This window comes from Chrysochloris asiatica, unplaced genomic scaffold, assembly GCF_000296735.1.
Source record: "Chrysochloris asiatica unplaced genomic scaffold, ChrAsi1.0 scaffold00042, whole genome shotgun sequence".
Classification (NCBI taxonomy): Eukaryota; Metazoa; Chordata; class Mammalia; order Afrosoricida; family Chrysochloridae; genus Chrysochloris; species Chrysochloris asiatica.
Window position 1 is genome coordinate 5,781,820 of NW_006408560.1, and position 13,502 is coordinate 5,795,321.

The following is a 13,502-nucleotide window of genomic DNA, read 5'->3' on the forward strand; positions in this document are numbered from 1 at the left end:
AAAAAAAACAAAAAAAAACAAATGGTACCAACCATCCCTCCCACAGCACTCTCTATTCAACTGGGTTCCATGATTCATTGCAATGGCCACAAAAAGAACTCAGAGACTATGCTCATGATATGAGGTGTATTAGAAAAGTTCATAGGTTACAATTCAAGGTCAGAAAATGCTCAGGATACAGGTTTGGAGTAGGAACAGCTTCTTCTCTGGCATCCCCTCAAGCAGGTCTCTCTCTGGCCCTTGGCCCCTTGGCCTGGCCTCTGCCCTGCTCAGGCAATGTTACAAAGCTGTTTTAGGGCTGCTGAGAAATGCCCATAGGTCACAATACTCCACCATAAGCCTCAGCCTTAAGGCACTCAGTTTTAGCTCCCCCAGTTAATGCTGCAAACTAGCCTCTTGCCCAAAGTCACTCAGCTTTACTTGCTTAATGGACTGGCGCACCCACTGCTAAGTCTTGTGCTCTGGTTCTTGGTTCTTCTGTGGCTGCTCCTTTGCCATTCCTCTGGTATCACTGGTTTGAGGCAGTACAAGGCACAGGGCTCAAACCAGCCTTGAAGCTGAGTGTTTATCATACTGTGAGCACTATATCCTTTGAGGTTGGTATTATTTATTATTATCCCCTCTTACATATGAACAAATCCCATGACACCCATCCAAACTCACTGCTACCAAGTAGATTCCAAATTATAGTCCACTCTATAGGACAGAATGGAATCCTGGTGTGGTGCTGCAGGAGAAGCACTGGGCTGCTAAGTGCAATGTCGGCAGTTCAAACCCATCAGCTGCTCCTCGGAAACCTTATACTGGGCCACTATGAGCTGGAACCGACTCAGCGGCACTTGACAACAACTTAGGACAGAGTAGAACTGCTTTTCGGGTTTCCAAAGCTCTGAGTTTTTATGGAAGCAGACTCCCTCATCTCTCTCGTGTAGCAACTGATGGATTCAAACCACCTACCTTTTGGTTCGCGGTCCAGTGCTTAACCCATGGCACCAATAGGGTTTTTTAGCCGTTCACAGAGAGATAAAATAAGTTGCGTTGTTTCACACACAGCTGGTTAAGTGAAGGTGGTGGGATTTGAATTTAGATAGATTGGCTCCAAAGTCTAGTGCTTAATTAAACAAACAAAACCTGTTTCCTCCAGTTGATACCAAATCATAGTGACCCTATATAATTTCTCTTTAATAATATAGGCAATGTCCCTAAGTGGTGCAAACGTTTTGCAGTGGGCTAAGGAAACCTGAAGGAGCTCTGATAGTGTAGTGGTTATGAGTCGGGCTGCTAGCCTGAAGGTCAGCAGTTCGAAACTACCAGGAGTTCCGCAGGAGAAAGATGAGACTTTCTGCTCCTTAAAAGATTTACAGGGTCGCTATGAGTTGGAGGAGTCCTGGTGTGGCGCTGTGGGTTAATGTGCCAGACTGCAAAGCCATTTGAACTGCAAGGTCAGCTGTTCAAGCTTACCAGCTCCTCCGAAACCCTATACAGGGTTGCTATGGGTCGGAATCAACTTGACGGCACTTAACAACAACAACAACAATGAGTTGGAACCGACTCACAGCATACCACCACTACCACCAAGGAACTGTTGGAGTCCTGGTGTGGTGCTGCAGGCTTATGCACCGGACTTCGAGGTCTGTTTGACCTGCAAGGTCGGCGATTCAAGCACACCAGCCGCTCCTCGGAAACCCGATATAGAGTTGCTATGAGTTGGAAACAATTCAGCAGCACTTAACAACAACAAGAAGAAAGAAACCCTGATGACGTTGTAGTATAAACACTGGACTGCTAACTGCTAAGTAAGCAGCTGAAACCTACCACCTGTTCCGCAGAAGAAAGATAACATGACTTTCTGTTCCCATAAAGGTTTACAGCTTCTGAAACACTATACAGGGTCAGTATGAGTTGGATTCTACTCGCTGACGATGGGTACTAACAGAAAGACTGGTGGTTTGAATTCTTCTAGTGGTGCCTCCAAAAAGAAACCTGACAATCTGCTTCTGTAATATTTTAAATGCTGTGGCGTGTAGTTCTGCTCTGACACACATAAGGTCATTGTGAGTCGGAACCGATTTGATGGCAACGAATTTGTTCCTTTTTTTTCTTGAACCCCTGAACTTTTTCTAGGTTATAAATTCACCTAATGAGCCAGGACCTGTAGCCCTGATCTGAAGCCATCTGTTGGAGGATTTCAGTTTAGGAATTGGGGACGGAAGTGGGATCAGAACAGAGAAGGAAATGTAAGTTTCCAGTTTTGTAGTCCAGAACTACTGAGGTTAGGATGTTTGGGGCAGGGACTGTGGCCACTGAAGTATCAGTAAAATATATTTTTAATCTACTTTATAGATTCCGCCACCTCATCACCTATAGGTAGTTCAAGGAAAGAACTCTAGGAGTGTGTGCTGTGGTGTTGGTTTTGACTCATAGCAACCCTGTCTAGGACTTCTGAGGCTGTAAATCTTCATGGGATTAGAAAACCTCACATTTCTCCTGCAGAACAGCTGGTGGGTTTAAACTGCTGACTTTGTGGTTAGCAGCCCAATGTGCAAGCCACTATGCCACCAGAACTCCAGGAGGGGTGTGTAGACTGCTAAGAAAAACTGGATAAAGGTCACTCCTTCACCCCACTTCATGTCCTTCAATTTCTATGGGATCTGTTCTTCTGACCATGTGCTTGGACACATCCATTCTCCACACTTTCCTCCCAATAACTCCACCCAAATTGTTGTTATTAGGTGCCATCAAGTTGGTACCGACTCATAGTGACCCTATGTACCACAGAACAAAACACTGCCCAGTCATGGGCCAACCTCACAATTGTTGCCATGCTTGAGCCCACTGGTGCTGCCACTTTGCCAATCCATCTCACTGTGGGTCTTCCTCTTTTTCTCTGACCCTCCACCTTACCAAACATGATATCCTTCTACAGTGACTGGTCCCTCCAGAAAATATGTCTGCAGTATAAGAGACAAAGTCTGGCCATTCTGGCCTCCAAGGAGCACTCTGACTATATTTCTTCCAACACAGATCTGTTGGTTCTTTTGGCAACCCATGGTACTTTCAATGTTCTCCTCCAACACCATAACTCAAATGCATCAATTCTTCTACGATCTTCCTTATTCACTATCCAACTGTCGCATGCATATGAGATTATTGAAAATACCATGTCTTGGGTCAGGCCATGTACCTGAATCCTCAAGCTTACATGTTTGCTCTTCAACACTTTAAAAAGGTCTTGTGCTGCAGATTTGCCTAATGCAATACGCCATTTGATTTCTTGGCTGCTGTTTCCATGAGTGTTGATGGTTGATTCAAGAAAAATGAAGTCTTTGACAACTTCAGTCTTTTCTCCATTGATGTTTATTGAATGTTGTTTATTTGTCCATTGGTGAGGATTTTTGTTTTCTTTACACTGAGATGCAATCCATACCCAACTGAATGTGGAAATCATCAGACAATATCTTTGATATCCCATGCGAGGAAAGTTTTATTGAAGGTAATATAAAAACAGCTGCAACCATACATTGACAGAGAACTTCCAGAAGTTCAAGCTGGTTTCAGAAGAGGACATGGAACAAGGGATATCATTGCTGACATCAGATGGATCTGGCTGAAAGCAGAGAATACCAGAAAGATGTTTACCTGTGCTTTATTGACTATGCAAAGGCCTTTGATTGTGTGGATCATGACAAGCTATGCTCAACATTGTGAAGTATGAGTATTCCAGGCAACATTGTGAAGTATGAGTAATTTTTCTGCTCATGAAGAACCTGTACATAGACCAAGAGGCAGTTGTTCTAATAGAACATGGAACACTGAATGGTTTCAAATTAGGAAAGGCGTGCAACAGGGTTATATTCTTTCACCATACTTATTCAACCTGTATGTTGAGCAAATAATCGGAGAAGCTAGGTTATATGAAGAAAAATGTGGCATCAGGATTGGAGGAAGACCCATTAACAACCTGAGATATGCAGATAATACAACCTTGCTTGCTGAAAGTGAAGAGGACTTAAAATACTGATGAAGATTAAAGACCATAGCCTTCAGTATGATTTGCATCTCCATGTAAAGAAAGCAAAAATCCTCACCACTGATTCATCACCTTATCTCCTATAGGTAGTCTAAGGAAAGCACTCTAGGAGTATGTGCTGTGGAGTTGATTTTAACTCATAGCAACCCTGTCTAGGACTTCTGAGGTTATAGATCCTGTGTTTTCAATCTCTTCAGAGGTATCAAGGTAGCCAAGGACTCTAGTTATGGAAGTACCTACCATTTTCTTGTTAATAATTGTACTTTGTCTAGCTCTTTTCTCTCGCTAGATAGTTTTCCTTCTGTCTCTGCTCAGAGCTTTCTAAACCAGATTGGGCCTAATGAGTAAAGGATACTCAGAATGAGATCTCCTCTGATCATGTGGGTTACAACTTTTTAAAAATTAAAAGACATGGTGATGGTTGCATTACCATAATGAATGTCACTGAATTGTACAGTAAAAGTGGTTGAAATGGCACGTATTTTGTTATACATATTTTACCACACACATACAATGAAAAGGCATATGAAGGCAGACTCAAAATTTCCATTCACTTGAATAGAGAAGCAGTCATGCCAGTACTGGGAATTGCACTTAAGAGAGGGTATCTGCAGGAAATGTCCTGGGGTGGAGTAGAAGCTGTGTGTAGAAAGGAAAAGGAAATAGAGTGGAGCCTTTTGTGCACTAAGGGAGAGAAAGGTTTCCTCTGAAAGAACAGCTATAGCTGCCTACTTCCTTCCTTAGATTTTGCTGTGTTAATCACTAGTCACATAAGGTTTTTAAAATTAAAATGAAAAGAAAACCCACAAACAAAATGAACCCAGCACAAAAAATTATGTGCAACAAAGCCAGAAGCATCACACATAAAAAAAAAAGCAAAACACACACACAAAGCAAAACACACACTCGCAGCAAAATGACAGCAATTGGTTCATACCTACTGATAATTACACTGAATGTAAATGGATTAAATATACCAGTCAAAAGACAGAGAGAGCAGAATGGATAAAAAACAAAACAAAACAGGACCCTTCAATATATTGTCTACAAGAGACACATCAAAAAGATGGAGACAGCCTAAATGTCCATCAATAGAAGAATGGTTAAATAAACTTTGGCACATACACACAGAGGAATACTATGCAACATCAAAGAATAATGACGAACTTACAAAACAGCTTATGACATGGATGAACCTGGAGGACATTATGCTGAATGAAATTAGTTAATCACAAAAGGACAAATATTGTTGAGACCAGTGTTGTAAAAAGTTAAGAAAATGTTTTCTTAATAAAAGAAACAATCTATGATGGTTGAAGGGCTAGGGGTAGGGGAAATTATTTCTGGGCTTGTGGGTAGACACATGTTAGTATGGCTGACAGAGCAGGCAATATACAGCAAGAGGGAGGTTAGCAGAGGAAAGATGAAGGTAATGGGAGACACAGGGAGGAATATAATAGTTAAAGTAAACAAATAAATACTGTGAATTGATGGTACATGAAAGAGATCACAATCAGTTAATGAAGCAAAGTATATGATTTGCAGAATGTAAAACTGATCATCTGCTCTGTAAACCTTCACTCAATTCACAATAAAAGTTTAAAATAAATAAATAAAATAAAAAGCTCATGAGCATTCTTCTAAGGTGCAACTATTTGTTTCTCCCTGTCCAGAGGACAGAAAAGTAACACAAATTGAAGACACTTGATAATAATTAGTCCAATCGACTAATGTACCACTGAATATGTCTTCACGACCCTGAAGCCAAAAGAACTAGATGGTGCCTAACTACCACTACCAACTACTCTGAAAGAAATTGCATTAGGAGGCCTTGGATAGAATGGACAAAAATATGGAACAAAACTCAAAATTATAACCAAGACCAGGTATATACTTGTTGGATAGAGAGTGGTGGAACCCTGAGACTATTGCTTTTGGTCACCCTTCCAATACAGAACTGAACTCACACCTGTGACTCAATTTTCAGCCAACCAATGCATAGGCATATAGGTGGTGATCCAAAATTAGGGAAGTATTCACGACATAGAATGGCCAACCATTCAAGATCAAAAGGGCAACATTTACCCAAGGACAAAGTTCAGAAAGGTTGGGAAAGAAGGAGGAATGGAAACAAGAACCACAATGAGGGAGTAGGATAAGTGATGCTACATTGAGGGGATGGCAATCATTGAGATGAAATGAAGTGTATGATGTGAAGAATGTAAAACTGATGCTCTGCCATCACTGAATTCACAATAAAAACATTTTTTTTAGTTAAACAAAAGCTTTAAAATTTGGTTTATCAGGCGCAGTAACTACATTTCAAAGTTTAATAGCCACATGTGACTAGTGGCTACCCTCTTGGACAGCACAAATAAAGAACACTGCTCCCATCTTAGAAAGTTCTATTGAATAATAATGGACTGGGAGTTCTGATGTGGTGCTGTAGGATAAGTACTAGACCATAAGGTCAGTTTGAACTGCAAGGTTGGCAGTTCAAACTCACCAGCCACTCCTTGGAAACCCCATACAGGGTTGCTATGAGTCTAAGGCACTTACCAACAAACAACAACAAGGGGTGGTAGGTATTAGGAGGGCATGGCCCTTTCAGGATTCAACTTCTAAAAGACCTTGGCTGTAAGTTATCTATCCTGTCCCCACCATCTGCTTCTCCGATCATTTACCACTAGCCTAACTGTGTACACAAGCAGGCTCAGGCACTCCCTCTCCACAATCTCTCTAACCCTTTGTCCTGCCCTCTAGCCTGCTCTTGTCCTTGCTCCACCCAGCCAGTCCCTGGAAAACAAGTTGTTGAAACTTTTCCATCAACTATGACCTATTTTCATATTGGAACAAATTGGCAGGGAAGGAGCCACTAGATTCTTGAACAGGTGAGAAAGGGAGGGATAGAAGTTATCAGGTGAAAATCACCATGGCAACAGGGCAAGCTAGAGCCAACACATTAGTAAAGAACACTGGGAGAGACAGAGAGAGCAAAAGAACTACTGAGAATGAAAGATGAATAAACAAAGGAAAATAGAACAGTAAAGGATCTTTTAAATTTCACTTTTTGTTTAATTTACACTGAATTTAAGTAGAATTTTCAGCAGTCTGGTGTTTCAAATTAGTATGTAGAGATCCATAGAAGAGTTTGCCCCCAAATAGAGCCAGACTACTGGATCTGTCTGCAAGGGTTTAAGTAAGCCAGAAATCAGAATACCCACTGATCTCTACCATATTAGGGTTTCTTACCCTAGCAGTTTTTAGGAATAGTGAAAAGCATTTCAATTAAGGTGGAAGTGTGGTATCAATCTATTATTACCCTGCAAGGAAGAAATGGAAAATGTAAAGCATATCCTTAAGGATAATGGTAGGGCTGAACACTCAACAAACATTTACTGAGTTTTGATTATTTGCTTGATTAGGAACGAGGCTAGGAACTACCCATCTACTCACTGCTATGGAATTGATTCTGACTCATATCAACCCTGTAGGCGAGAGTAGAACTGCTCCCTAGGGTTTCCGAGGCTCTAAATCTTTACAGGAGCAGACAAGCTCATCTTTCTTCTGTGTGCTAGAAACTACAGAAGGGAAAATGTAGCTGTTTTCAAAGAATTTAATACTACTCATACCTTTAAATCCTGAAGTCCTGAATAATTATTTAGCAATATAACTTAAGTGCTGTAGCGTCAGTTCCAACCCATAGCCACCCTATATAGGATTTCCAAGGAGCAGCTTGTGAGTTTGGATCATCAATGTTGTGTGTGGGGTCAAACCAACTTTTCAGTTCAGCCCATTACCCCACAGCACCTTTTGATTAATGCACTTAGTTGCTAACTCAGAGGCTCTTTGGAAGAAAGTCCTGGTGGTGATCTACTTAATTTTTCATTGAAAATCCTGGAGTACAGTTCTACTCTGACATACGAGGTCACCGTGAGTCAGAATTGACTTCTTGACTACTGATACTCAGAAGAGACTCTATGAGGAAATCAAATTATAAAAGGGAATCTCCTTTTCTTTCTGAATTCCTTCAGAAACCTCATTTCCCTCTATTTCAAGATCTCATATACTCCAAAATAGACGCAAAATTTAGTAATCATTAGCTATGGATATAGGAAACTTCTTGTTATGTGCTGCCGAGTTGGTTTCAACTCATAGCTACCCTGTGTAGGGTTTTCAGAGTGACTGGTGGGTTTCAATCTCTGACCTTGTGGTTAGCATTACAGTGCTTATCCTATAGTGCCACACCAAGACTCTGCTTGCAGATCTTTATGGGAATAGAAAACTTCAATCTTTTCTCCTGTGGAGTAGCTAGTGAATTTGTACTGATGACTTTGTAGTTAGCAAGCCAATGGGTAACCCACTATGCTACCAGGGCTCATACACAGTGAGCACTTACAGGAAACTTAAGTGCCCTTGAGTCGGTTCCATCTCATAGCAACCCTACAGCCTACCTTGCGGTTCAAACCGACCTTGCAGTCCAGTGCTTAAAAGATGTAGAACAATTAGATAGGAAGGAAAACTGATTGCAACTCAAATTCTTTTCCTGAGCCCTCACTGTATCTATCTTATCAGGGATTGTCCTCTCTACAGGTTTTCAATTATCTCAGTTCTGATGCAGGAGACAGTGCCTTTAGGTACACATTCTTTCCAATAATTTCTCCAAGGCCATTTCACAGATAAAAAACACAAACATTTCATCATTAAAAAACTTTTATTTTTATTTTTTTAACAAAGAATATCCCCACTTGGGGTGAAAATATAGATGGTTAAGTATAAAATATAAACAGATATACAATTTTTACAAATACAAAAAGATACATAATTAAAAACAAGACAAAAAAACAACAACCCTATAGTCTACATAGTCACAGAATTCTCAGAAAAAGGTGGAGAGCTCAGTGCTCTGACACAGGACAGTGAACAAAGTGCTGTGAGGGTGACCAAACAAATACTAGGGCTGCAGTGAGAGGGGAGACCAACACTGGGCAGCAAAGACGCCAGAAGCCTTTGTGAAGACCTGCCCTCTACCTTTTCACAGCAGCATCCAGAGGCTCTGATCAGTGTTGGGGCATTTTGACCTGGAGTGCCTCTTTAGGCTTGGCGAAGTCACAGTGGGCAAGGCTGGCAGCAGCAACCATTCTCATATGATTAGAATGTCAGAATTAACATAATTCTGTACACTGGGACAAAGTATCAAAAGTAATAAGAGTAGCACTTTTTTTTTCCCGTCATTGTGCTTACCCCTAGAGACATAGTAGACTATTTAGCTTGCATGGGGCTGGTGAGAAGGGGGAGGAACATTGACAGAAACTAAAGTGCTAGCAACATCACCTTAGAATCAACTCTAAGGAGTCACATGAAAAAGAAAAACACATTTTCCCATATGAAAATGTTTTTAAGAGGAAAACAGTGCAACAAAACTTAAAAATGGCTTTTAAGACTTTTGGTGGGACATAATTACTACTTTAAACCAGGTTATAGATTACAATCTGAGCAACGACAATTTAACTTCTTCCCTAAATTCACAGGAAAGCTCTCTCCAAAGTCTGCACCAAATCAGTCCTGAATGTTTTTTCCCTTTTTTAAAATAAGTGAATAAAGGGTAACACTGATTTTAAGAACTTCCTCTTTCCAAAGTTTTGGCCACGATTTTTTTTACCCTTCCATTTTTCTCATTTGTCAATTCAATTCTGTTGTACATGGCACAGAAGTTCAAGGCCTGATGTTACAATAATCTATAATGTCTCCTCCATAAAAACTTTGGAAGACAATACCAGGAGGCCATTTTTACCCTTGAACTCAAACTACTGGAAATGCCTCAATTTTCAATATGTGAGAAAACCAGGCCTGAGTTTTTCTAGTGTGTTTTAAAACTCATCCAGCAAACACCTCTATAATCACAACATTGGCGCTGGTTAAGGACGAGTCCACACTACTTAAAGCCCAGGATATGGCCTGCTGATCACCTCTTACATTGGGGAATCAGAGGCGGGGTGGACCCATATTCCACTGTAGAGACTGTTTAGTCTCTAAAAACATGAGAGTCCAGGAAGAGAGTCAGAAAGAAACAAGTAGATAGAGCTGCTTCTTTTCTTTCACATGCTCACTGCACATTGTTGTTCAGGATGCAGGGATCCACCTGAGAGGAACAAAGAAGAGACCATTTTAAGTTTGGATAAAAACCAAAAACACTCTACTAGTTTAGCAATCCCTTCAAACCAATAACCTACAGAAGGGTTAGGACAAATGATGACAATCCTTACCTCTGTATAAGTAGGTGGTGGCATGAACTTGAACTCTGGAGCATACATAAAAATAGGGCTGTCTTGAGAACCATCCATGTCATCTAGCAGAGGAGTGGTGGGGCTCTCCAATCGGTGGTCTTCAGGAATGATATCCATATAGCAAGGAGGAGCTGAAGAAAGAAAATACAGTGATAAGAGGGCAAGTCATGAAATGCTTGACCTTAACAATTTACAAACCCAAACCACAGGCCAAATGGGGAAGAAAACTCATCAGGGCTGCCTCACCTTCTGGGGTATCAGGGATGTTCAGATCTACCCAGCTCATTTCAGAACTGGTTCGGCTGGCCATGCTGGATGTCCGGCTGCTCAGACCTGACCTGCTGCCAATTACCAGGGGCAGGTCAAGAATGACTTTCTTGGAGCCAGGAACACTAACATAGATCTATGAAAGAAGATGATAGTTTATTAATCTTGAGGTCTGGAGTAGAGACCATTGTAGTAGAGACAAATGAACGGTTTCATTCCTAGAGCCACCCTCGTCCACTCACCAGTAAGGAGTATTCAACTCGAAGGATGTTGCAACCCAGAATGGAAGGCCTGATCTTCTGCACCCGGAGGCTCTTGCCACGCCATGATGCACATGTGCCTGAGATAATATGATTGCCTCTGACTGATGATAACTTCTGTGTCAGCACCTTGGTTTGGCCATTGGCAAGGTAAGTGTGGCGGGCTATAATGGCTGCTTTTGGGACCACAATGCGGGAACATGTATTCTCAAAGTCAGCATGGATGGAAATTTCATCACCTAGCAATGAAGATAAATAGACAAATTGATACTCAGTACATTACCTCTGCCCTCACTCCCCAAAGTTAAAGCTCCTGCTATTATTTCCTGCTATTATGTTTACCCATTTAAGGCAATAGATTTCTTACCTTCACAGAATCCTTTTCTATCAATTCGGGCAGACACACACACTCGTCCATCGGGAATAAACATGCAGGAAACTTTCTTCTCCTTTTTGGCAGATATAGGTGCCTATGCAGAACAAAAAATAAAGAAATGAGGTGTTTTATGAATTTCTAGAGCTCTTTCCCATCTCTTTTTTCTTTGTACTCCTTAGAGGAGGCAGCTTTCCCTCCCACCTTGCTCACTAGGAATTGAGATACTTTATGTCCAAAACACCTGACTTATCACCAAGACCCAGAAGAAAAGAATCTTAAAATGAATCTCACCATTAAATCCGGGGTATTGACATCTACTAGATCCATCACTTCAAAGTTTTTCTTTGTCTCTTGAGTTGGCTGACTGGGACGATCAAGAAAAGCCTTCACCCAGTAATCTACACACCCATATTTTCCTTTGAAGGATGTTCCAATAGGCCTGTGTCAAGAAAAAATGAACAATTATTTTTCAGATGTTCACCATGTACACAAAATAATCAAAAGAAATAAAGATGTCTAGAGATAGAGGAATTCAAAGATGTATTCAGAGATACCTACCCTTGAGGAAGCTCAAAGCCAAACTTGAACTCATATGTGTTTCCAGGTCTCATGATCACCATCTCATTCTCACCTGAAAGGGGAGAAAAGCAAGCAACCATTAAGTTTCTTGTTACACTTAAAATGCATCTGTGTGATAAATGCTTGAGCAGCAGGTAAGGGTACTTGTCCCACCCACTGCCAATCAGTATTGTAACATTCTTGTTTTCATTCTTTAGGTTCTGAACTGCGAGATTTTGATGCCTTTTTGTTGAGCAGGAAGTTGCAAAGCCCAGCACTGTTTAGTGACTGTTAGTTGTTGTGTTGTCTTCTCAAACAGAGAGCAAGCAACTTTGTGCAGAGCCATCTTTGAATAAACGCCCCCCCACCCCCCCAATCACCTTGAGGACACAGTCCCATAGTAAATTGTATTTCATCACCCTTTTTCTTTTGAGGGGAAGGGTTATTTGCAAATTACAACTTAAAAACAAAACAAACAAACAAACAAAAAACCCGCAAAATTCAAACCACTTTCAATCTTAAAGCAACTTAGGATATTTACTATCCGCTCCATTGATTGATTTCAGATCTCTCCTCTCATCGGCTTTTCCCCTCCAGATGTCGCTTAACAAAATACCCAAGCCTGGGACACACGCTCAGAGAGGCGTTCTTACCTGTTGGCTGGTCTTCCAGGAGAAGTGTGTCTTCATATCGCAGGTAGTCCAAGGTCTGTTTGCACTGCTGCGAGCCCTGCATCCAGACGACTTTGGCCACTCCGCAAGCCAGGACCCTGACGGCTTTGACTCGAGTCACTTCGCACACCTCCACTAGCACCCGGCCGGCCACCTTCTCCCCACTGCCGTACACCTTCTCAGGGTCGTTAAAGACCACCTCGAAAGACTTGATCTTCTTGAACATGACCATAATTGGGCTGGGTTGGCTCAAGAGTTAAAAACGGATAAGAAAAAAGGGTGGAAAAAAAACCCGAGATGCACGAAGGACCCTACTGAGATAATTTCACTCTTTCTAAGGATTGAGGAGATCTTTAAGCAGGTTGAGCTTAAAGACAAAAGACTTCAAGGAGGAAGCCCACAAACGACTCAGCTACGAAGGTTCTGAAAACCTGTCAATTAGTTTTTTTTTTTCTTTCTTCCCTGCAGATAACTAGAGACTTCAAAAGGAAAATAAGTTATTTCTTTCAATTCGTGAAGAGCGCTTGGAAAGAGCGCTAGAGCTGTCCACAGGAAAAAACGTCCGAGCAGATGAACAGAGGTTTCAACAAGGAGCCGGAAACTGCTTTATATAGTAGCCCAGCTAGGCAGGTCCACGCGAACCCAGGCAGCTAAGCTCGTGCTGTCCTCGTGCACAGCCCTCTCATTGGCTGCCCGTCCCTTGTTTACCAGGACTCCCACCAATCAGCGAGGTCACAGAAGCTCGTGGACACCGTGTGCTCCTGGCGGGGAAAATGGTTGTTGTGCCTGTCAGCCTCGCTGGGAGGCGGGGGCGAAGGGGCTGCGGAGAGACATCTCTTGGGCGCCAGGGCCGGAGGGCCCCCGCTGACCCCTAAACCTATCCAAGAGCGAGTGGGCGTCGGAGGGCGGGTGAAGATGTTTCTGGTTTGGGAGTGGCGTTTTGAGCTAAAGGGAAAATGTGCTTATGAGGAAATTTTGTGCCTCGTCTTAAGTCAGCGATTAATGTAGAGGCAACCGCTCATCCCGGCCCTCAAATCACCAGTCCTGTGGCAC

General features: G+C 41.9%; 1 protein-coding gene across 1 annotated transcript; it reads right to left on the bottom strand.

Annotated features, from left to right (window-relative positions):
- Positions 1 to 9,851: 9,851 nt before the first annotated feature.
- Positions 9,852 to 12,837, bottom strand: TXNIP (thioredoxin interacting protein). Its single transcript, XM_006861339.1, has 8 exons — positions 12,432 to 12,837; positions 11,779 to 11,851; positions 11,512 to 11,659; positions 11,212 to 11,314; positions 10,827 to 11,083; positions 10,564 to 10,720; positions 10,297 to 10,448; positions 9,852 to 10,172 (listed from the first exon to the last, which is right to left on the bottom strand). Exons 1-8 carry the CDS (start codon positions 12,679 to 12,681, stop codon positions 10,137 to 10,139), a joined length of 1,176 nt encoding a protein of 391 aa, XP_006861401.1. The 5' UTR covers positions 12,682 to 12,837; the 3' UTR covers positions 9,852 to 10,136.
- Between the last annotated feature and the right edge of the window lie 665 nt (positions 12,838 to 13,502).